This window comes from Haliotis cracherodii, unplaced genomic scaffold, assembly GCF_022045235.1.
Source record: "Haliotis cracherodii isolate W230 unplaced genomic scaffold, xgHalCrac1.p SCAF_5, whole genome shotgun sequence".
Classification (NCBI taxonomy): Eukaryota; Metazoa; Mollusca; class Gastropoda; order Lepetellida; family Haliotidae; genus Haliotis; species Haliotis cracherodii.
The window spans coordinates 51,938,629-51,964,101 of record NW_027266308.1 but is presented as its reverse complement, the minus strand read 5'-3'; the positions used below and the strand labels follow the sequence as shown (position 1 = coordinate 51,964,101).

At 40.5% G+C, this 25,473-nt stretch overlaps 1 protein-coding gene across 1 annotated transcript in view; it reads left to right on the top strand.

The window, feature by feature from the left end:
- Positions 1-25,473, top strand: part of LOC139442005 (mitogen-activated protein kinase-binding protein 1-like) — a 131,457-nt gene that overhangs the window by 26,987 nt on the left and 78,997 nt on the right. The window contains exon 2 of the mRNA XM_071222757.1: positions 19,319-19,410. Coding sequence (XP_071078858.1) covers positions 19,319-19,410 — 92 coding nt within the window. The remainder of the gene's footprint in view (positions 1-19,318; positions 19,411-25,473) is intronic.

The window sequence follows — 25,473 nt, the reverse complement described above, 5'->3', positions numbered from 1 at the left end:
GTATTAGCACTCAGTCTTGAGACATTTTGAAGATAAACATGTGCATTACCAAACCAGTTGCTCTAATGGCATGCCAAGGACAAATCCCCTTGTTTTGATCTTGCCAATCCATTTTGCTGCGTGAGTAACTGATTGACAGTATTGATCCAATTGTTGCGTATCATGTGTGTATCATTGACAGTTTTGTGTCATCTGCAGCTTTGTGACATCCAGTTGATGTGTATCATTTGGCATTGTTGGCACTATTGATCCAATAGCTTACTTTTGGGCAGTTTAGATCCTTGTGGTGTTTAGTATTGACAGTATTGACCCAATAGCTGTGTGTCCACTACATGTGTAGTATTGGCGCTATTGACTGAGTATCCCCTTTGTGGCAACTGCAGTATTGACCCAATTGTTAAGGGTTATCCATGTTGTTCTTTTGTGCAGTTTAGATCCTTGTGGTGTTTAGTATTGACAGTATTGAGCCAATAGCTGTGTGTTCTCTACATGTGTAATATTGGCAATATTGACCTAATTGTGTGTCATCTGGATACTGGATAGTGTAACAGTATTGACCTAGTTCAAAAGGATCATCAGGGTAGTATTGGATCACCTTTGGTGTAATGGTAGTAAAGACCTATATTTGCAGATCATCTGGATAATAATAGCAATATTGACCTAGTTGCTGTTGCATGACTGTTTAATATATTGACATTTTTCACTGAGTTACAGCAGTATTGGCTGAGGTACATTTTGTCACCTGAGTTAAAAATTGCATTCATGCCTGATTATTGACCCAATTGATGGTTATCTAGGTTGTACTTTGGCCAGTATTGAGCTTGGTGGTGTGTAGTATTGACAGTATTGACCTAGTTGATGTGTGTCCTCTGCATGTGTCATGTGTCATCAGGATTATAGGTCATCTGGATAGTACTTACCTGTCATTATAGGTCATCTGGATAGTACTTACCTGTCAATATAGGTCATCTGGATAGTACTTACCTGTCAATATAGGTCATCTGGATAGTACTTGCCTGTCAATATAGGTCATCTGGATAGTACTTACCTGTCATTATAGGTCATCTGGATAGTACTTACCTGTCAATATAGGTCATCTGGATAGTACTTACCTGTCAATATAGGTCATCTGGATAGTACTTACCTGTCAATATAGGTCATCTGGATAGTACTTACCTGTCATTATAGGTCATCTGGATAGTACTTACCTGTCAATATAGGTCATCTGGATAGTACTTACCTGTAATTATAGATCATCTGGGTAGCACTTACCTGTTAATATAGGTCATCTGGATAGTACTTACCTGTCATTATAGGTCATCTGGATAGTACTTACCTGTCATTATAGGTCATCTGGATAGTACTTGCCTGTCATTATAGGTCATCTGGATAGTACTTACCTGTCAATATAGGTCATCTGGATAGTACTTACCTGTAATTATAGATCATCTGGGTAGCACTTACCTGTTAATATAGGTCATCTGGATAGTACTTACCTGTTATAATAGGTCATCTGCCCGGTAGTATTGGTAATATTCACCCAGTTGTATTGGATCAAGTTTTTTAAATGACTCAATTGTTGATAGCTATATGGGTGCATTGGCAATATTGAAAATATTGTTGTATTGTCAGTGTTGACAATATTGCTCCAATTGTATGTCAGTCAGCAGGTAGAATCAAGTTAACCCAGTTGAGTATTGCCAAGGTAGTATTTTTGCAGTAATGACCCAGTTGTTATAGATCATCGAAGTCGTAATGGTGGTATGGATTGGATGTCAATGTTAGGCATTGACCCACTTGTAGAGATTATCTTGGTTGTATTTGACAACAATAACGATATTGACCCAATTATCAAATGAATCCGTTTCTGACCGATAGTTGTAATCATGTCAATATTTTGCTGTTGTTTTTAATGCTTTAACTAAACCAGTATAGAGTAACGTATTATCACCACAATGCTACGGATACAATACATTGACTGTTAATGTAAATGTTAATAACACAAATGAGAATGTATTCTATTTGTATCAAATACATTCTGAATATATACATACACATGTTCTGACTGCATAATGTAAAGCCAACATATTCAATTTTAGTAACCACGATACGGGACTTGTATGCCATATCACCATGATGAACAGCTACGTGAACAAATTTACTTCAGCTATCAGTGTGACCCATATTTCACAATTCAGTTCATCTTAAATTAATTTCAAGAGCATGATTTCATCAATAAAAGTAGCTAGGACCTCCACCATGTCGACTGAATACTTTTGCATGGTCTGGCTTATTGAAGTCTCATTGCATGGAAAATTGTCAGCCACGAAGTGATTGAAATCAATGCATGTAACAGGACAAAGATCAGCGTAAAAAGAATTACGGTATGTGCAAATAAATTACAAAATAACCTTCTGTCCTTGAGTATTTTATGATCAGCTGTTACATGTCACTCTAAAAGACAACTGAATAAGGTTATTTTGTGCTCACACATACAAAATTCAATATGACAGCCTTTGAAAAATATTTTTATATTGACGTAACAAGGTGCTCAGGTTTGGAGCAAGTTATTACCTATAACAGTACAAAGGTAGGGAGATACATCACAATGTTGAACAGCAGACGTGCACCTGAAGACGTCTGCCTCTTTGTGAAGGTCATCAGGGGTGATGCTAGTTTGTTTGCTTGAAGCAAGGCAGATGCGTGCTGTTTATCATGTGGAGACTGACTGTGTTACTCGGGTATATCGACTGCCTTATTTACATCCTGTCCGCACACAGTAGCCGTGGGGTGCAACTGCAACAATATGCACTTATCTTCAATTTAATAAATGATTTCAATGAATAGTTTGTATTTTTATAATTTGTATAAAAGGGTTTAAATTTGAGGCTGTAAATGAAAAATGAAATTGCTAGATTGTGTGTAGTTATTTGGATGAATGAATTATCATAGTAGTCCTTTGTAAAGTGCTCGACTTATATCACAGGGAGACATGCTCAACACATTGGAGATCCTGGGTCCCATTGCCCAGATTGATTATTGCTCTACCTCTACTGTAATTACTAAACCCTCAAAAGCTTTATATAGCCCATGTAGATATAAAATGCCCTTCTAATGTTAAAACAATGGCGAAAGTTTGAAATTTGTATTAGCCCGCAGGAATTTGTACTAGCCCCGTGCTAGCGGGCTATTGTTAAGTTCTAACCCGACCATAATATAATGCTGAAGTATGGGTGTTGGGGCCTTGCAATTGCTTTGCTTGGTGAAATGGGCTGAGGCTTATTATTTAGCCTGCAGTCAATGTGCTTGTCAGTTTTCTGGAAAACCACTGTTGTCTGAGACAGAAATCATGAGGATCTGTTGCACTACTTTGGGAAAAGCAGCAAGCAGCCATGGTTTGCCTGTAGCGTACTGGTTTGCCTCCGTGGTTGGTCATAACATATGACGAGTCATCTGAATAACACCATATTTGTGAACTATAAAATAAATAGGACATATTGAAGTGTTTGGAGTATACCTTTAACAGTTTGCTAGAGTGGAGAAGTAGCATATTCTGCCTTGATATATACTATACATGTATCTCAATTTTCTATTCTGTCAAGAATGATGAGGAAAGCCTATATTTACCTAGAATTCCAATCAGAACTTATCAACTTTTGACAAAAAACGTTTTTTTTCAATGTGTGACTTATTCTGATGGATTTATATATAAAAACCTTTATTGTTTTGCAAAACATGCATACAGACCAGCATGCATCACCAAATATTCCAGCTATGATATAACCTGCATGTGAAGAAGTTCACTGGCATCTACACCTCCATTACTATCAACATGAATCATGATAGAAGCCTTGATAACATGCTCCATTTTCCACCAGTGTACTCAATGATCTGACATCACTTTCATTGCTATGTTCTTACAAAAAGTTAAAAAGCAGCTGAGCTATCATTTTGAGTATTGGGCTACCTTTCGCCATTATTTCTATGATATGAGCTGAGGTATGTCTTGGTGCACTCGCTTGGCTCAGTAAGGTGCACGTGGTGTTTGCTCAGCTCAACATAATCCTACTTCCGACACTGAAGAGTAGCAATGTCACTCTTACCGATTAGTTATAATAACAAACCGTCTGTTGATTCGCCACTGGCATTCTATTTTTGTCATGTTTTGTTTTTCTGGGGTAGAAATTAGCAATAATTCTTACGGTTAAAGGAAAGTGTTTGTTATGAAAATATGTTTTTGTTGGAGTCTGTAAGATGACCTGAAGATAGGTGTTATCAAAACTAAAACATAAATTGGTATCCTAAATTCAAATCCTTTGAAAGAGTACATTTGGTGAACTGACAGATTCATTTCAGAATTAAATTGGAAGTTATCTTTTTTTCCCCCACAACAAACTACTTCCAAAACATTTGCCAGGTAAATCCAATTTTGTTTTCTGTTTTGTTTAAACGTGATTTACTGAAGTTGAATCCTTGTCGTCTAAGTTTAGCATCAAGGTTAACTAAAGTCGTGAAATTGCCATCATCAAGATGATTCTCATCTTGCGGAGAAGATGGTATGTGTTGCCACCATTACTGCTGCCATGGTCTTCATCGCTCACGTGGAACTCTCCTTCAATGAGGTAAAAAACAAGGAAGCAGTCGAAATGTCAAAACCAGCTGAAGCAGCATGTGTAGAAGCAGTACCTGCAGTTTCTTGTCGTGGAAAACCTGACTTGCCTGCCATGAGGATCCCCCCACTCCGTCTGCTCCTCACATAATTCACAGAAGCACTTTGCAGGTTTTCTGGCCTTTGTAAACTACCAGAATGTGTTTTGTAAGAAGTCCTGTATTGGATAATGAGCAAATGGAAAACATAAACTTAACTATGCATATAGGATTTTCAACTTGTTTCGTTTGCTCAGAAAAATTATGAATATGATCAACTTCTTTTATGTTAAGCTTGCATAGTTTGTCATGATCAGATAAAGTAAAAGCTACTCTATTGATTTGTCGTTGTTTTTAAGATACTGGTAAAAATATAATGTCATATTCCTAATCATGCAAAATGGATTATATGTTATCAGTCGATATTTCTAGCTTTTTCTTTAATTGCAAATAACATATTTCATTGAGTTAATTTCTTTGATTTTGGTACATTAAACTTGAAATACATTCTATTTGGTATTTAGGAAAATATCTTTAATAAATCTGTTTTTCTTGTTGTCAAAGTTCTGTGAATTACATGCAGAGCACATTTGGATGATAAGTTTTCTGCTATTATTCTAAGGTTTGTCAGCCTTGTAAATCTACCCATGTCTTGGCGGAAGCAGTTGATTTTTATCTGACTTCTCACAGGTTCTAAGATCCCAATGTCCTTTCATTTGATTGGTCAGAATCAGCTGTCAATCGATTTTGAAGAAGTCAAGAAGTGATGTATTTTAAATTCCATTATTTTCACCTTTCATTTTGATTTTGATCCTTAAAAGGACTTTCTAAAGTCACAAGCTCACAAAGATTGATGTGACGACATCGTGATGATTGCCTTTGCCTGCTGGTTGTAGGGAGTGAGTGAGTGTGGTTTTACGCCGCTTTTAGCAATATTCCAGCAATATCACGGCGGGGGACACCAGAAATGGGCTTCACACATTGTACCCACGTCGGGAATCGAACCCGGGTCTTCGGCGTGACAAGCGAACGCTATAACCACCTACGCTACCCGACCGCTCCTCTGGTTGTAGGGAACACATTGAGTCAGTCTGCACCTCTTGCTCTCTTGACCCCTGAAGATCCGAGGTATAGAATAGGTCTTCAGCAACCCATGCTTGTCGTAAGAGCTGACTAATGCGATCATGTGGTTAGGCTTATTGACTTGGTTGATGTATGTCATTGTATCCCAATTGTGTAGATGGATGCTCATGATATCGATCACTGGATTGTCTGGTTCAGAATTATTTACACACTTCTGTTATATAGCTGGAATACTGCGTTTAACAAACAGAACTGAAAATAGGACAGGCAAACCAGTGATTGATAGCTTGAGCAATTCTTCACAACAAGGGGCCAAGATAACACGCGTCCCAATCCTCATCAGCCTGCTTGAACAACAAGCATATGGTACCGAGGACCTATTCTATCCCAGAATGCCAACAAGGCATGTGTCTTTACAAATGCCAGTTAAGAGATCATTTTTACAAGATAGAAATAACACTATCAGTGTTAAAAGCTCAGATATTTCTTGAAAGAGATGGATTTTTCAGATTCCATGTTTACAAACATTTTGTGAAAGGTGATGATGAACTGATGAGTGACAAGCAAGATGTAAAATGGTGTTTAAAGATGTGAGTTCTGTGGCTGTTGGTATGTGACTACAACGGTAAGATGGTGATGAGAGTTGCAGTGCAGACCTACCTGCTGGTTAATTACTTTCTTGAATAATTAACATCCCAGACTGCAGTTAGCCTCTTAATTACTGTGTGGCATGTGTTGGTGAAGTGGAAAGGGACTCTGTGAGATATAGTAGACACGCAGTGGGATGCAGGAAGGTGTGTAGGGAAGGAATATTATATCAAGTTTACTCTGCAATATTCCAGCTATATGACGGCGGCCTGTAAATAATCCTGTCTGGACCAGACAATCCAGTGATTGAAATCATGAGCATTGATCCACCCATTTGATATACGATGACATGCATTGTATGACTATGCTTGTCGTAAGAAGCGACTAACGGGATCGGGTGGTTAGGCCTGCTTACTTGGTTGATGCATGTCATCGATCCCAATTGAGTGGATCAATGTTCATGATATTAATCACTGGATTGTCTGGTCTGAACCCGATTATTTACAGATCGCCGTCATATTACTGGAATATTGCTGAGTGCGGGGTTAAACAACAAACCAACCAACCAACAGCACAAATTAATAATTTATTAGAATCTTGGCAACACTCTAGAGCCACAGCAACCGACTGGTAACCATCACAGACATTATTCCTTTGATGATACTGCAGTAGTTGTGCCGAGTTTAAATTAACAGTAACAGCTAGGGCTATCAAAATCAGAAGTCGTTAGCTGATGCCAATTAAATACCCAGCTTCCCTGAAGCTTTTCCTGATGCTCCATTGTATCAATGTCTTGACTGCCAGATGGCCAGAAACCGTATCTGTTACCGTTATCAGGCAATTATGGCACCTTCAGGAGACTAATCTACCCCTGCCTCCCCTTCAATTTGTGCTCCATGTGAGATGGGGCAGTTTTATTGGTTGTCTGTGATGCTACTTCTACACAGAGGGCAATATGATGTATCTCAACTGTGTCAGACATTAGGAGCTTCAGGTGTGTCTGAGTGATGGTGGGCCTGATACGACAACTAATAAACTACTCAAAAGAAAAGGACCACCCCATTCTTCCATGTGACTATAGTTAATCTGTTATGACAGATTAACTACATGTATATAGTAATATGAAAGATTTGGGTGATCCTTAACTTGTTTTGAGTAGTTTAGGTCATACTCCATCAGGGGTTCATGTTGTATACATGATAGTGGAAACTTATATAATCCCTAGAAGTTATACGCTTAAATTGATATCTTAGAATTTTTAGTGTTACAAGCTAATATTAAGAGCTACAGATAAGATATTTTTATCGCTGAATCAGTTTATTTCTAATTTTTCCGATAAATCTACCTTAAATTGAGTTGAAAAAAATATTAAAGTGGCGTGTAATTATTTGTTTTTTAAAACTTCTCTGCGGCTGTAATAAAACTGAGAACATTTTCTACAAATAGCTATAAATAAATAACTTGGTCTTACTGAGTAGCTGAAGTTTGCTTTAACCATTGTGTAGTTGCATCAAAGTCAAGGAAGATATTGGACAAGTTCTAACTTGTTTAAAGTTTTTAGTTACTTTTAAATTTTACTTTTGTTTATGGAATTCAATGATAGATAATTGAAAAGTTACTGCTATTGTTATTTGTACAAGTGGTACTATAAGCACATGTTTACTTCAGGACATATCACAAACTCTTTGGAAAGCCTATGTGTCAAGCCCATTTTTGGAGTTCTCTTACATCCACACCCACCATACTGGATATTCCCCGAATATTGCTAAAAATGTTTGCTATTGCTATCTCATTCATTCACTTACTCACTCATAAGAAAGCTTCTCAATAATTTTTACGGCTAACGTTAAACTAGCTATATGAAATTGACATCCCTTCACTCAGATGTTGTATAAATATTATACACCAACAGTTGTTGATAGAGTGTAAGTTGGGGGGAAAAACTTTTGAACTATGAGTCTTGTATCAACCGACTCCATCACAAGTGCATGCCAAATATAACAGCAATGGTTTGGTAACTGGAACCACAACGTGTTTTATATAGGGCATAAGAAAGTGTTTTTTATTGATGGAAAAAAACATGTAAACGACATGATTTCACGATGGTACTTTACTTCAGAGAAACAAAGTCACACAAGGGATGTCTATTTGTGGAGATAAGAGAGGATAATAATTTAAAAGTAATGAGATAGTTTCACCATCCTTACACAAAAAACCAAGATGACTGGAGGTGAGCTTTTGGTTGTCTTATCTCCATCAGTATCTGGTGTGAGAGTCTGGTAGTTTCAGCACGCTTCTGCCTCAGATTTCACCAGTGTATTAGATGCAGGAATAGGGATGGGTGCTCAAAGGAAGGTTTAGTAAACTAATCTATGTAATCAATTATAAAGTGAAACATATTTTTTGCTGTACATAAAATTGTTTAACAGATTTGTTTCATATCTTAAAGTTTTTTTATTAAAGATAGATGTTAAGTATATAAAGATCAAAGATATATATACAATTTAATTTTCGGGGCGGTCGGATAGCCCAGTGGTTACCCATTATTGGTATGGCCCATGGAAATACTGTTTCACAGTTTTGTGTAATATGGAACATAAGCACATTACTACAAGTAAAATCTCTTTTGTGTCTTATATTTGTCCATTTGTAAGATTTTATTCTACAGCTAATGATGCCAAAGTCAAGCTTGTAACCTTTAAAGTTTTTGACACATACCTTTGACAGTATTACCTTACACTAGAGTTGTTATCTTGAGAATCAGGTTGAGGTACATGGTAGGACCATGGAAACTTGACACTTCTCAAGGTGCCGAAAATCAGGGAGAGGAAATCATGCATTGTATGCAGCCTCACATGTGATCTTAGTGCTAAGACTATCATAAGTCAGTGTTAGTATTGAAGAAATAGCAGTATGCACTAAGACTGCCTGGTAGAACTAAGGGTGCCAGTCTGCCACTTTTGCCACCAGACTGAAGCCTGAGCCTAGTAAAATTCTGTGAAGTTTAATAAGCTCAGCTAATACCAGACTATATAGTAACCCTAAAATCTACTGAAAATGCTGCTAAGAGCCATGCTTAGGCCTGTAGTCTCAAATGTGTTTAGCGAAGATCGGGGTGCAGGCAGAGAATTTAGAAGCTGCTGGCCCTGACTAAACTCTTCAGGCCAGCTTATAAATAAACTCACATGTAAATTTACTGCAGGTTATAAGGACCAATACAAATTTGAAACTACAAGCCCAACACAAGATCCACCTGCCATGGGCCTAAGGGCAGGCACTAATTTTGAACACTTGGTGCAGGACATACTGTATGCCAAACTATCTCCAATGTATTGTCCTCTCAAATTGCAAATTTGATTCCATCAAGAATATTTTGTACAGGGTACTAGATTGAACAAACATTTAAAAAACTGTCAATTGAAATGCTGCTTTTAATACCCACTCTAGTCTTGACTGGCGCATAAATAGTCTGAATCATAAATCAGTCCTAATCGTGTGAGACTAGGACCAATCTTTATGGTAAATATTGATTAACTCCAGCACTAGTTTTTGCTTACATAGTAAATTTGTATGTCATCATATTTCGATATGAAATATGTATCACAGTTTCATATCTCTAATCAGTAGTCATCTTGGAAGACCTGGTGACATCCTATATGCTTAAGTAGGGAGGGAATACCTGTGTGAAAACCTGCGTCCATGATATGGCGGTATTAGTCTTGTGTTGGTGTAATGCTGGGTGTAACATGAGACGAGGCGCTCCCCCAAGGGAGACCAGTGTTAACATGGGTGGACAGTTATGGGTAATTAGTGGTGTTAAAGTCATGTTAAAAGCCTACATTAAATGCAATCTTGTACCTTGTGTTTGACGTGTTTTTAGGCACCTGAACATTTGGTGAAGCTGGAATTGAAAGTAACTGTCAGTTGTGTGTGATATCCTGTCACTGTTGCCTTAAAATGTCAATTGGTATACTGGTTTAGATCTGAGACATGTCTCAACCAATGGGGCTGGAAATCTGAGATAGGAGTTTTAGGAGGAAAAAGTCCATGATAAAATGGTCAATATTTTTAGAAAACAGATGTGCAGGTGAAACCGTAAACCATTTCGTTTAAGAAATTTAGAGATGAAATATCCGTGACAGTGTTAAGGGGTGCTTAGGGTTTCTGCTTAGTTTTACGTAATCTTAGTACCCCCAAATTTTTAATTTGTATGTTAAGGCAAAACAAGGAATGTTTGCTTAATTTGAAACAAACAAATCTTAGTTGAAACACTGCATTGGCAGGTAATTTTGGTCTTTAATTCTTTAAAATTGGCCAGTTAGTGTTTAAATGATGTAATATTTGCTGCATTGGTCAATCAAAATTGATTTTGAAGGGTGGAAAAAACATGTGAGAATGTCAGGTTAGAATCCCTCCCCAGCAGCCTGTGCTGGTCTAAGAGGCAACTAATTGGTGACCTTATGGATTGCTTGTCATTGTACCCCAAAGGTGCTCATAATATCAATCACTGGTTTGTCCAGCTGCCTTCATATAGCTGGAATAATCATGGGTGCAACACTAAACATGTAAAGCAACAAACAAAAGGTGTTCAAACTTTCTTAAGCAATGTCCGTACACATACATTAGGGAAAGGGCCACCTAAGTTGGATAAGTTTTACCCAATCCCATTGACCATATTTGTCAATAAAATATGTTTATAACAAAGAAGCCCTTGCAATTGGGCAGGATCTACACCTGTCTGATGCTTCAACCTGGCGGATGTACATAGTTTCACACAATAGTTTTTCACAATTAAACTTTGTACCATATGACTTTAAGAATGTATCATTTTGTTTCGATACAGAAGTTGAAATTTGATACTTATATCGTGCTACAGAGATCAATGAAAACTTTGAAGCATAGCAATGCAGTAGAGTGTTCAGAATGAAGTATGAAGGTCAAGGGGTCGTTGTAACTATAATGTAAAAAGTTGATGATTAAAGGGTCTCAAGATTCAAATACTGTAGCAGCAAATCTGAAGGATACCAGGAGCCCTAGACTTACATGCAGTCTCCGAAATGAACATATCGTACAGAAAAAACAGTTGTTCAATTATCTTAATAAAAATACAATAAAAGGGAGCCCAGAGACTCTCTTCATTTTCTGATACTGCAGTAATCTAGACTTGCCAAACATTATAGACTTGCATGGGCTGTATTGGATATATATTTGTATCAGGGTCTGTAAGACAGACTACAGGAGCCCCTAATTTTGAACACTGCAGTGAGGATATAAGCATGTATACCCATCCTGAAACTGAGCACCATCTAGCAGAGATACCCGCTGTCCCCATCTCACCCCTGCGACCCAACAATTCAGTCAGTAAATTTGCAATGAGTACATTATTACACTCTCGTGTTGCTAACAATGGGGTTGGCATTTCTGGTTTGAGTGGATGGGTTTCATCTGTTTGTGCCAAGCAAACATTTATCTTCTATAAAGTCAACATCAGCCAGCGTTTACATCGTGATATTCCATCCGTATGTCTGGCTAATGTATTGAGAAATATTTATTTCGTGTTGTTACATTAGCCATGCCTCAAGAATATATTTGTGGTATTGATGTCGTTGCAATCTGGCTCCACAGTAAATACTTCGACAACTGTTACATGTATATTGAGATGAATTCAATAAATGAGGAATTAAATTTCTTTAGTTTGATTGTATACATTGTGTGGTTGAAACGTTCGGGAAAAAGTCCATGACAAAACCAACGCTTCAGGTCACTGAACAGTTCACAATTTCTTCAAAATAATCAAATAGATTTTTAATACGTATTTTTGTTTTTGTTTGAGAACAGCATGTTCATGTGTATTATAGTCAGTTGAATATTGAAGTTTTGTTGTTGCTTCACAAATCAAACGACTTGTAGCTGTTGCAGTTCTTTCGGGGATATTTCTATGTCCTTTTAATTATAAAGTTGATGGTGGACTTTGTATATCGGTATCTACTCACTGGTGAAAGTCTGTTTGTGCTTGACTTATATTTCTTATTATCATCTTATATCATCTGTTTATTTGTGTATATATGTACTTGTCAATAGGGCTGTGTTGGGTAGCCTAGTGGTTAAAGTGGTTACTCATCAAGCTGAAGGCCCAGGTTTGATTCCCAACGTTGGTAAATGAATGAGTCCCATTTCTGATGTCCCCTGCTATGATATTGCTGTACAAGTAAAAGCATCCCCACTTTTTTTTGTAATACTTTTTTAATTCAGGGTTCAGGATACATTGTACATGATATAGTGCATATTAATACATTGACTGTTTGCACATCATTTGTAATGTGAGATTGATATTACTAGTGATAATAAATGATTTAATACATAATATATATGTATCACATGATGGAGTCCCCTTTCTTTTATCATAAAAACAACAGCCATTCACACTTCTCATACAAACACCATTTACACGCTTTCACACAGGGACGCCACAAGCAGTCTCATACACACACACACACACACATTATATTCTCAAAGAGAGATCTCAAATCTCAAGCACTCTGAAGGTTTTACTTAATTAAGAAACCTTATCTTGTGCATCCTGTATTGTCTCATGTATAATTTGAACTTTCCTTGATTCATTCATGATGGTCCATAATGCATTGTTCACATCAAGAATAATCCCAACTGAGAATCATGATGAGGACTGTCTCTCAAAAGACTATGTTACTGATTCTATGGTTTATCACGATGCAGTAATCCATGGTGATTGACTGATGTAATGATTCATTCAATCTTTGGTGCCAGTTTCCCTTGTATCAACATTCACCAGGCATTCACATTAGCATGCAAGCTGCCACAATCACTCAGCTGCAGTGATATTCTTGATTTGTGAGCACCTACACTACTCCAGCAGACTCCATCCACACATTCAGCCACTGCAACAAGGACTGCCCGTACTGAGGAGGTCTGTACAGCCACAACAGGCACTGCTCTGCAAGTGCCAACTGACGTTCCTTCAACCCGGTGCAGATCCTTCCTTCAACCCGGGTGCAGATCCTTCCTTCAACCAGGTGCAGATCCTTCCTTCAACCCGGGTCAAGATCCTTCTTTCAACCTGGATGCAGATCCTTCCTTCAACCTGGGTGCAGATCCATCCTTCAACCAGGTGCAGATCCTTCCTTCAACCAGGGTCCAGATCCTTCCTTCAACCAGGGTGCAGATCCTTCCTTCAACCAGGTTCAGATCCTTCCTTCAACCCGGGTGCAGATCCTTCCTTCAACCAGGTGCAGATCCTTCCTTCAACCTGGGTGCAGATCCATCCTTCAACCAGGTGCAGATCCTTCCTTCAACCAGGTGCAGATCCTTCCTTCAACCTGGGTGCAGATCCATCCTTCAACCAGGTGCAGATCCTTCCTTCAACCAGGGTCCAGATCCTTCCTTCAACCAGGGTCCAGATCCTTCCTTCAACCAGGTTCAGATCCTTCCTTCAACCCGGGTGCAGATCCTTCCTTCAACCTGGGTGCAGATCCTTCCTTCAACCAGGTGCAGATCCTTCCTTCAACCCGGGTCCAGATCCTTCCTTCAACCTGGGTGCAGATCCTTCCTTCAACCTGGGTGCAGACCCTTCCTTCAACCTGGGTGCAGATCCTTCCTTCAACCCGGGTCCAGATCCTTCTTTCAACCTGGGTGCAGATCCTTCCTTCAACCAGGTGCAGATCCTTCCTTCAACCTGGGTGCAGATCCTTCCTTCAACCTGGGTGCAGATCCTTCCTTCAACCCGGGTACAGATCCTTCCTTCAACCCGGGTACAGATCCTTCCTTCAACCTGGGTGCAGATCCTTCCTTCAACCTGGGTGCAGATCCTTCCTTCAACCGGGTGCAGATCCTTCCTTCAACCCGGGTGCAGATCCTTCCTTCAACCTGGGTGCAGATCCTTCCTTCAACCGGGTGCAGATCCTTCCTTCCACCCGGGTGCAGATCCTTCCTTCAACCCGGGTCCAGATCCTTCCTTCAACCCGGGTGCAGATCCTTCCTTCAACCAGGTGCAGATCCTTCCTTCAACCTGGGTGCAGATCCTTCCTTCAACCAGGGTGCAGATCCTTCCTTCAACCCGGGTACAGATCCTTCCTTCAACCCGGGTACAGATCCTTCCTTCAACCTGGGTGCAGATCCTTCCTTCAACCTGGGTGCAGATCCTTCCTTCAACCGGGTGCAGATCCTTCCTTCAACCAGGTGCAGATCCTTCCTTCAACCTGGGTGCAGATCCTTCCTTCAACCAGGGTGCAGATCCTTCCTTCAACCCGGGTACAGATCCTTCCTTCAACCCGGGTACAGATCCTTCCTTCAACCTGGGTGCAGATCCTTCCTTCAACCTGGGTGCAGATCCTTCCTTCAACCAGGTGCAGATCCTTCCTTCAACCCGGGTCAAGATCCTTCCTTCAACCTGGGTGCAGATCCTTCCTTCAACCGGGTGCAGATCCTTCCTTCCACCCGGGTGCAGATCCTTCCTTCAACCCGGGTCCAGATCCTTCCTTCAACCCGGGTGCAGATCCTTCCTTCAACCAGGTGCAGATCCTTCCTTCAACCTGGGTGCAGATCCTTCCTTCAACCTGGGTGCAGATCCTTCCTTCAACCAGGTGCAGATCCTTCCTTCAACCCGGGTACAGATCCTTCCTTCAACCTGGGTGCAGATCCTTCCTTCAACCTGGGTGCAGATCCTTCCTTCAACCGGGTGCAGATCCTTCCTTCAACCAGGTGCAGATCCTTCCTTCAACCTGGGTGCAGATCCTTCCTTCAACCAGGGTGCAGATCCTTCCTTCAACCCGGGTACAGATCCTTCCTTCAACCCGGGTACAGATCCTTCCTTCAACCTGGGTGCAGATCCTTCCTTCAACCTGGGTGCAGATCCTTCCTTCAACCAGGTGCAGATCCTTCCTTCAACCCGGGTGCAGATCCTTCCTTCAACCTGGGTGCAGATCCTTCCTTCAACCGGGTGCAGATCCTTCCTTCCACCCGGGTGCAGATCCTTCCTTCAACCCGGGTCCAGATCCTTCCTTCAACCCGGGTGCAGATCCTTCCTTCAACCAGGTGCAGATCCTTCCTTCAACCTGGGTGCAGATCCTTCCTTCAACCAGGGTGCAGATCCTTCCTTCAACCCGGGTACAGATCCTTCCTTCAACCCGGGTACAGATCCTTCCTTCAACCTGGGTGCAGATCCTTCCTTCAACCTGGGTGCAGATCCTTCCTTCAACCGGGTGCAGATCCTTCCTTCAACCAGGTGCAGATCCTTCCTTCAACCTGGGTGCAGATCCTTCCTTCAACCAGGGTGCAGATCCTTCCTTCAACCCGGGTACAGATCCTTCCTTCAACCCGGGTACAGATCCTTCCTTCAACCTGGGTGCAGATCCTTCCTTCAACCTGGGTGCAGATCCTTCCTTCAACCGGGTGCAGATCCTTCCTTCAACCGGGTGCAGATCCTTCCTTCAACCGGGTGCAGATCCTTCCTTCAACCGGGTGCAGATCCTTCCTTCAACCTGGGTGCAGATCCTTCCTTCAACCGGGTGCAGAACAGTGGATGCTTTCTGCCCATGCTTTCAGGTGGAATTTAAATACTTCATCTAAGTTACCCTCTGCATTGAAAATGATGGCTTATTGAAACCCGGAAGAGGGGATTCATATTCAGGGAAAATGCCTGAAATTCAACTGAGCCGTGAAGATCCAGGGTAGAATAGGTCTTCAGCAACCCATTCTTGCCGTAAAAGGCGACTATGCTTGTCGTAAGAGGCGACTAACGGGATCGGGTGGTCAGGCTTGCTGACTTGGTTGCTGCATGTCATCGATCCCAATTGCATGGATCAATGCTCATGATATCAATCACTGGATTGTCTGGTGCAGACTCAATTATTTACAGACCGCCGTCATACAGCTGGAATATTGCTGAGTGCAGCGTAAAACAACAAACCAACCATCCAACCAACAAACCAGCTCAACTGAAAAATGATAACAGATACACAAGCTTTTAAAAATAGGTAATTCTAACTTGCCTGAAGTATCTTTTGCCATTGAGCAGATTGCTTCGGGCTACTAAGCATGTGCCTAAATATTTAGGAAACTTGATCAGAAATGGTGGATAATGTGTATTTGTAAGAGGTCAGTGACCTGGAGGGGGGGGGGGGGGGGGGGGGGGGGTGCGGGTAGGGATGGGGGTGGGGGTTTCTGGTATTCTGAACCACTTTTGAGTTAAAGCTTCTAGTCGACCCCCCAAACAATATGAAGCATTGGGGTTCTCAGTCTCACAGAAGTGGTAAATATCTATGACTTGTCATCTGTGCCAAAACATTTGGAGTCTGAACTTGTAGCTTGGCATTATTTTCAGTTGATTTTTGTCTTCGTATATATGGACTATATTAAAGCTGTTCACTAGTTTGAAGGAAAGTTTAGTAGACTTCAACTATGGTCTGATTCGCTCGTCACGCTGAAGACACGAGTTTGAATCCCAGCATGAAATTGATGAAATATTGCCAAAAGTGGCATAAAACCAAATGTTTGGGAGTACAGAACCCCAGCATAGCCTTATCCACCATCTTATGACATCCACAACCTTTTGTTGTAGTCCGCACAGTCCCTGAACCATATTATTTGCCCTTCCGTCCCTTACCATAATGCTATAGTCCTAAATGAAGCAAGTCTAGATTTTTTGCAGAGTTGAAACTTTTTCGCTTTAAATGTAGTTGCTTGTTTCTATCAAAATTATCTAGTTTCAGAGACTAAACATTAGTCTACCCTGTGGCTTGGCAAGCTGTCTCCCCCATCAAGTACGCTGTAACACTTAGATGTACTCTTGACATTGTTCTGGCAGTCGGAGATGGAGTAAATCTCAGCATCTCCTCTCTAACCCCTTCAAGTATCTTGGCAAACATCCCCCTCCGTCGGCGTGTTGCTGAACAAAACAGGCCTGTTGCACACCTTGAAATAGAAGCTGTTTGAACAGAAAATAAAGCATTTGAATTCATGGCTGGTTTCAGAGTCTTACACATAATGGATCTAAATAGCTGAGACATCCTCCGGGCCCTGACACGCTTAGTCCATATGCGTAATGTTTATGAGTTGAAAATCTTTTTAGGATCCTTTGATGTTTCACCTGGCTCAGGGCTATCGGAATAGTTGCCCATCCATGAAATGATACTGTAGGTATTGATCAAGATGGTAGTCAGATCTACCTGGAGTGACACATTTTTCAACAATGTATAAGTTGTTAACAAGTACATCATTGTACTCTTTCTATACATTGTATAACAGATTTTATGTTGACAAAAGGACAGGAATTCAGTAAAGGTGACACAAGAGTGGGTTATGTGTGTTAACTTTCTCATTCTAGGTCAAGAGGGCAAGGGTGGCCCAGTCGTCTAAGGTGCCGTGATTTGGTGTGCAGAGTTGCGTCCCTTGGGCACACCAGAAACCTATGATTGTGGGTTCAAATCCCGCTTCGCCCGGATTATGTTTCTAGGTTTATCAGCACCATACCCGTGCTCGTGGGTTTCACCGAAGTGGTAAACGTCTGAGACCTGCATCACTTCGGGCTTTCCTCACACATTAAGCCGTGATATAACTGGAATAATGTTAAAGCGACATTAAACCCCACTTTAGTATTGTAAGCATCAGTGTTTTTTACATCTAACATAAAGGGTGGTGGTATAGCCTCCTGGTTAAAGCATTCGCTTGTCATGCTAAAATCCCAGGTTCTAGTCTCCACAGAGGTTGAATATTGGAAGCCTACATCTATTGTCCCATGCTGTAACATGACTGGTATATTGCTGAAACTCACTATGTCAAAATACGGTATAACATCTATAATAAGATGAATAGATAACTACATTAATTTGACTCAACCCCTGCATTTATACAGCAGCTATGAAATATGTGTATACACAGGAAGGCAGTGCATATGGTACCATAAACAAAGGAGTTTGTTTTGAAATGTAACAAATACAGGACTTATTGACACCAAAGAGGACAAGCATGAGGAAGTAGGCCCGGGATGTTATAGTTAGAGACCAGGGACATGAACGTGGCAGGGACAGGATTCTTTAACAGATCCCCATTCCACAATGCGATCGTAGCTCTATGACTGTCGTAAGTCTATGTTAAGTATGGGAGTTACGATCACCTCTACGCTAAGATCGCTTTTATTTGTGAAATGGTGTCCTGTGCATACAGTTGGTAGGCTTGAATGAACTCTTCATCAGACCACGGAGGTGAAACACAAGAACTGAGTTGACAACATTCTTTTGAACACCTTATTACACTGTAGCAATGAATGAAGTGTGAAACAATAACAGCTGGTGGCCATCTTTCAAGGAAGTCATGACTGAAGAAATTAGTGTGCTTAATGCACTGTTACTAGGACGCCATCATTATAACTGGGAGTGCAGCGTTAAACAACAAAAACACACAAATAAACAAAACCTGGGTTCAAGGTGAGATTCTCTGGTAGAAGGGGTCCATAGTACTCTGTACTGGTACGAAATTTCAGGTAACCCAGTCGTCTATACAATTAGCTGTGCAGAGTTCAATCCCATGTGTCAGAAACATCATGGTTTAATCCTTGAGTTGCCCAAATTGTGTTTCTAGGTTTGTCAGCACCATACCTGTGCTGGTGGGTTTCAGAGAGGTGGTAGATCAGTTAATGATTTGAATTGTAACTGAGTACTGAGAGTGTGATGGTATTGATGACTGTATGATGTAGATCTTGTGCTCAATATGTGCTTGTGCTCAATATGTGCTTGTGTTCAATATGTGCTTGTGTTTCCGGTAAGCCTAGAGCGTATGCTTGGTCTGACCGTCTTCACAAAGGTGGTAGATCAATTAATCCAGTTAATGTTTTGAATTGTAACTGAGTACTGAGAGAGTGATGGTAGTTATGACTGTATGATGTAGATCTTGTGTTCAATATGTGCTTGTGTTCAATATGTGCTTGTGTTCAATATGTGCTTGTGTTCAATATGTGCTTGTGTTTCAGGTAAGCCTAGAGCGTGTGCTTGGTCTGACCGTCTCCAGCAATGCCAACTTCACATGTGACCCCAACACTGGCACCGTCGCATACCCTGCTGGGTGAGTACTTTACACCGACACAGGAGGGGCAGGATAGTTACGTTTGCATCCTGTCCAGTGTAGTGATGGGAGATTTCAAATTTCAAGATTGATCGTTCATGAGAAAAGGCAACAATGTCATTAAGATCAGATCTTAGTGCTTTCTTCTGCTACACAAAGATCTGAGAACATCCAATTACAGGTCATGTCAGAATGACCTTTCATCCAGCCAATCAGAGTGTCGCTAACAAGATTTGGAAAGTGTAAGCGTGAATGTGTTTTCTAATTGTGGAACCTCGAAAAGGTTAAAATGGAGCATTCCCGTTGACAGTTATGCACTGCAAGACTGATTGTGAATGCTAAACATCTTCTATCTCTTGCTTCAATAGGATGAACTTATGAAACCGAAGAGGCTTTCCATAGCCCATGGGAAGTACTGCCATACAATGTCGTTGATCTGTAGACATTCCAGAAATTTATTTCAGTTTTCATTTCAAATATTTAATCAAGTACTTTGGCAAAACAAATTCAATGTGTAGTTTGGAATGGAAGTCGCCATTTTGAAACTAGTGTTGTAATCCTCGGGAAAGCTGCTTTCTGATTTGCTTGGGTCAGTCAGGTAGCCTAGTGGTTAAAGCGTTCGCTCCTCACGCCGAAGACCCGGGTTCGATTCCCGACATGGGTACAATGTGTGAGGCCCATTTCTGGTGTCCCCCGCCGTGATATTGCTGGAATATTGCTAAAAGCGGCGTAAAACCATACTCACTCACTCACTCTGATTGGCTAATGTTGGCTTCCTGTTAATCATTTCTTAAGTCAGTCAATGTTCTTGAAGGACTTCTGACTTATAATGGACTGTCCTCAGGTCTTTGGTGTAGCAGTAACGAGCACTAAGTTCTGATTTTAATGTTATTGAAAGGCAATTGATGACTGATTAACAATCAACAGGCAAGCAGCAGGGGTCTTCAGAGTAATCCATTTATTTTATGTGTGTCATCAGATTGATCAACTGATGAATATTTCTCCATTTTGATCTTGTTTTGTCCAGAGCTCTGTCTATGTAAAAAGGCCTGTCATATTGTTGTTTATCACAATATTTCATATCCTTTTGCTGATAAAGTTGCAAGAAGACTACAGAGTGTGTTAATCATGTGTCGATCATGAATCTGTGGCCTCACAGGGATGATCGAGCATGTTGTTTTGCCCAGCGCCCTCAGGGCTCATTTATGCCCTGCAAACACACATACTCTGGTTTGTGTTCAGTGTTAATCACCACCGAGCCCTGCACGCAGATGATTGTGATGGAACACCAGCAACTATCAGGATGTGGGGTACAGCATGGTATGTTGTGCTGCCCACTGAACACTTGTGGATTCAAATATCATATTGTAGGAAGTAGTCTGTCATGCAATGTAGATCCTGTTTTGCAGAAACATGATATAAAACACCCATGAAATTAATGCTGTCACACTAGTCAAGATTTTAAAGGCTGGTAGCCTTCAACAATATTCAATATGATAGAAAGCTACAATTTCTACACACATGAAGGTGGAGGAGTAGCCCAGTGGTCAAAGTGTTGGCTTATCACATCAAAATCCCAGGTTTGATTCCCCACAGGTACAATGTGTGAAGCCCATTCTGGTGTCATTCACTTTCATGATATGGCTGAATATTGCTAAAAGCAGCATAAAACCCATCTCACTCACTCACTCACTCACTCACTCACTCACTCACTTTACACATATATCTTGTATGACTGACGATGTGCCGCTGTTGGTGAACAAGTGTGAAAGTATTTCAGAGAGATCTGGCAAGATCAACACCCCCATTAACTTGTATCAAAGTAACCCTGATCAGATATCTCATAACTGGTCTCATTATGTGATGATATTCACACTTACAAGTGAAAAGAAGAAGTGAATCCTAAGACATGGTAATTGAGAAGTACAATTTCAAATTCTCAAGCATTAAACAGCATTGAGTGCACGCCATGCTCCAGGACCATAACTCTATAAGACAGGTTGTCATGTATATAGTATGTTCCCATGGGCCAGGGTTTATGTCAGGATCTCACCAGGAAACCCGAGACCTAAGACTCGGCGGTGAGGTAAGCAACTCTGATCCGTATCAGTCGTTAAGCTGTCTCAGGTATATTCCCGGGTCTCACTGCCCAGGTGATGTGAGAGTTCACAGGTATATCTCTCACAGGGACACCAGGAAACATTGCAGAGGGGAGGACAATTTGATGGAAATATATACGAAGCTTGAGTTATGTCTGTGCCCCTGAATATGATGTGAAAACTCAGATTTAAAGCAAATAAATTTCCAATTCCTGGTCAGAAAAAGAGGACAGGAATAGAGATATTGTTATATTTAATGAAAGAAAAGGGCACGTAGAAAGATGGGTTGAGTTTTTATTGTCTCCATATCACAAATAGTACAAATGTTTCACCTTATGTGAATTATGATTGACTGTTGTCAGTATATATTTTTTCAATAATAGAAACCATCAAATATTTTGCATTAAACAACTACTGCAATGGACTAAAATTAATTTAGCTATTTAACATGTTTAATATCAATGTGACAGCTAGGTTTGATATCTCTTCCATTCGCTACTGCAGAATCAGGAGATATTTAATTTAAGGTGAGGAGAAAAGTATGAACAAAGGTTTTTTATGGTGACATATTTACAGGTTGATATGAACCTACTTGCCATCACGACCCGTGAAGATTCCGGGGTAGAATAGGTCTTCAGCAACCCATGCTAGCCGTAAAAGGTGACTATGCTTGTCGTAAGAGGCTACTGACGGGATCGGGTGGTCAGGCTCGCTGACTTGGTTGTTGCATGTCATTGATCCTAATTGCATGGATCAATGCTCATGATATTAATCACTGGATTGTCTGGTCCAGACTCGATTATTTACAATATAGCTGGATTATTGCTGAGTGCGGCGTTAAACAACAAACCAACCAACCATCCAACCAACAACTTGCCATCACAGAAATTTCAAAACAGGATTAGTTTTGTTGAAATTAGAAGGAAACGTTTCTATGGGACTATATATAGTGAACAAAACAGGTTAGATCATGAATATTTGAGGGGATAATTTCATGAAATTGTGTGCTCAGGCTTCACTCAAAAAAATATCAAATATCCCTGAAATTTTTGGTTCAGTATGTTCCATTGCCTCTTGCTCATTTCTCAGCCTTGGTCCAGAAATTATAAAATAAGTGGCTTGTGTCTAAAACCAAAACAATGGGGTTTCTATGACTGTTGAATCAAACTTGCTTGGATGGCAAAATTGGCCTGACCCCATTATAAATCTACTGGAGTTGGGACCCACTTGTTGAGAATGTTAAGACACAATTGTTTCTCTGTGTGTTGTATTTAGGGGTCAAGTGTATCAAATCTGGTTGGGGATTTAAGCTGGCAATCACCTTTCTTGTCACTCATCTTTCCATTTGATATCCAGTTATCAGACCTTGAATATCACTGACATAGACCTGATACCCTTGACCAACTAAAGGCCTGTCTATCTACTTGTGAGTGGTTACATTCTGACATCCAGGCTGTCATGACAGTATTTATATTCTGTCAACAATATTTGGACATTTTATAACTTATCCTACAGTGCTGTGACACTGGTAGTCCTGCACCATGACTTTGGAATATATTTATTTTATGAAAAAATAATAATCTAGAAACACATACAAAAGCAAGTCTAGCCAGCTCAAGCTAGCTCTATTCCACACTCTGAAATCAGCATAGGGATTTTTTAAAATTTTTAGTCAAGAAGGATATTGTGTAATGTAAGATTTCAGAGACTAAATGTTAGTCTATGGCACTGGCAGTCTGACATGCTAATTCAGGGGATTTAGGATGTCGATGGGTGAATGAGTGAGTGATTATGGTTTTACACTGATTTTAGCAATATTCCAAACATATCAAGCTGCTCTACACATTTTGGGGAATTGAACCTGGACCTTCTGTGTGACGGACAAACACTTTAACCACCAGGCTACACCACCCGGCAAAGGTTCTAGATATAGTAGATAAATGTGATAGAGCGATGTTAGTAATGGATGATAAGTATTGTTACTGTTTATCCTTCACATACCATATATAATTCTATACCTTGTTCATTATTTAGTCGGGGCGGTCGGGTAGCCTTGTGGTTTAAGTGTTTGCTCGTCAGGCTGAAGACCCAGGTTCGATTCCCGACATGGGTCCAATGTGTGAAGCCCCATTTCTTGTGTCCCCCACCGTGATATTGCTGGAATATTGCTAAAAGTGGCGTAAAACCACACTCACGCACGCATGCACGCTCGCACCCTTGCTTGCAACAGTTCAAGGGTCAATACTAAAACATCACTATCACAGTATAATAGAGAAGTTGCTGTCCATTAACCTTTGTCTTCTTTGCAATGTTGGTAATGCTAGACTCGGTTACAAAACACATTACATGTATTTGAAATGGCTGCTTCATCTATTCAACTTTTGAAAGAAACGGTTCAGAAGTTTGATATAATTTTCAGGTACAATTGATACGGCTCGCGTCAGGTATCTCTGTCTCAGTTTTGTTCCATAACAAGATTTCCAAGGACTTTGACATATCATCCGAACGCTGTCAATACTTGAGGAGGAGGGCACAACAGGTGTGACCAGATTGATCAGTAACACTACCCACTGGACCATGTGTCCTGTGTTGTTGCTCCTCGGTTGACTTTTGTGTGGGAAGATCGTGTTATATCCACCTCGGCAAATAGCTTCAGGTTCGGTTAAATAAGCTATGTTCGTCAATGAAATTGTATGGAGCAGCATCAGTGCTTCCATCTTGTACCAACACTGTATTTATCTGTTTGAGTGGCATGTGTGACGATGACTGTGATTACAGCACACTCCCTGCCTTTGATAACCCTGTGTTGTCAACACTAAACAGATGTCCTGACTCAGTTCAGGTAATCAACCGGCACCTTCTGGCCTCCATGAAATCCTCTGTGGTGCTGGTGGAGCAAAGTTTACATGACGACATGGGTTATCTGGAGTAGACACAATTGTAGGCATCATCCACGGTTGTTGATGAACTTCAAACACCTTCACCACTTCTAAGCAACACCATCTGCTTTTGTAGCTGTTTAGAAACTTGCTGTTTAGGGATGTTTGGGTGCATTATGAACTGTTGTAAATAAAAGGATGGTTTGTAGGTTTTAGTTCGTCTACCTCCTGTACACCTTCATATTTGTTAGATCTATGTGGTAACAGCCCTTGCTTAACAGTGGTTGCAGGTTATCTTACTTACCTATCATTTTACTTACTACCTGGAGAGCACGTGGGCCCTGTAGTCTAAGGCACTGCAATTTGCCATGCAGAGTTGTGTCCCTTGGTCACGCCAGAATCCAAAGATTGTGGGTTCCAGTTAGTCTCTGAAATCTTATATTACACAATATCCTTCTTGACTCTAAAAATAAAAAATATTTCCCTATGCTGATGTGGAATAGAGCTAGCTTGAGCTGGCTAGACTTGCTTTTGTATGCATTTCTAGATTATTTTATTTTTTTCAGAAAATAAGTATATTCCACTGGTCATGGTGCAGGACTAGGTTCCAGATCCCAGTTCACATAAATCATGTTTCTTGGTTTGTCAGCACCATACCAGTGCTCGTGGGTTTCACGAACGTGGTAAATATCTGAGATATTCATCACATCGGGTTTTCCTCCCACATTAAGCTGACACACCGTGATATAATTGGAATACTGTTCAAAGCAGCGTTAAACCCAATGCATTCTCTCATTTACAACCTGAATTTCTTTTACCGTGCAAGGAAAACATCTATCAGCTGTTGTAATGATCAGAGACTTATGTATTGTGACTGAATGTATTTATAGTGTTGGTTGCAGCCCAGTGGATCATCTTTTTTAACGTTCATAGTGTATATACTTGCTTACTGTGATATTCTTGGACAGTATGTATCTCTTCATTGGTAAACCCCTTACAGTAAGACGCGACTGACGTCACAGAATTCTTTCAAGGAGGGTGGCATTTCCTTTTGGCCTAATAAGCTCTGACCACCTACCTGTAGG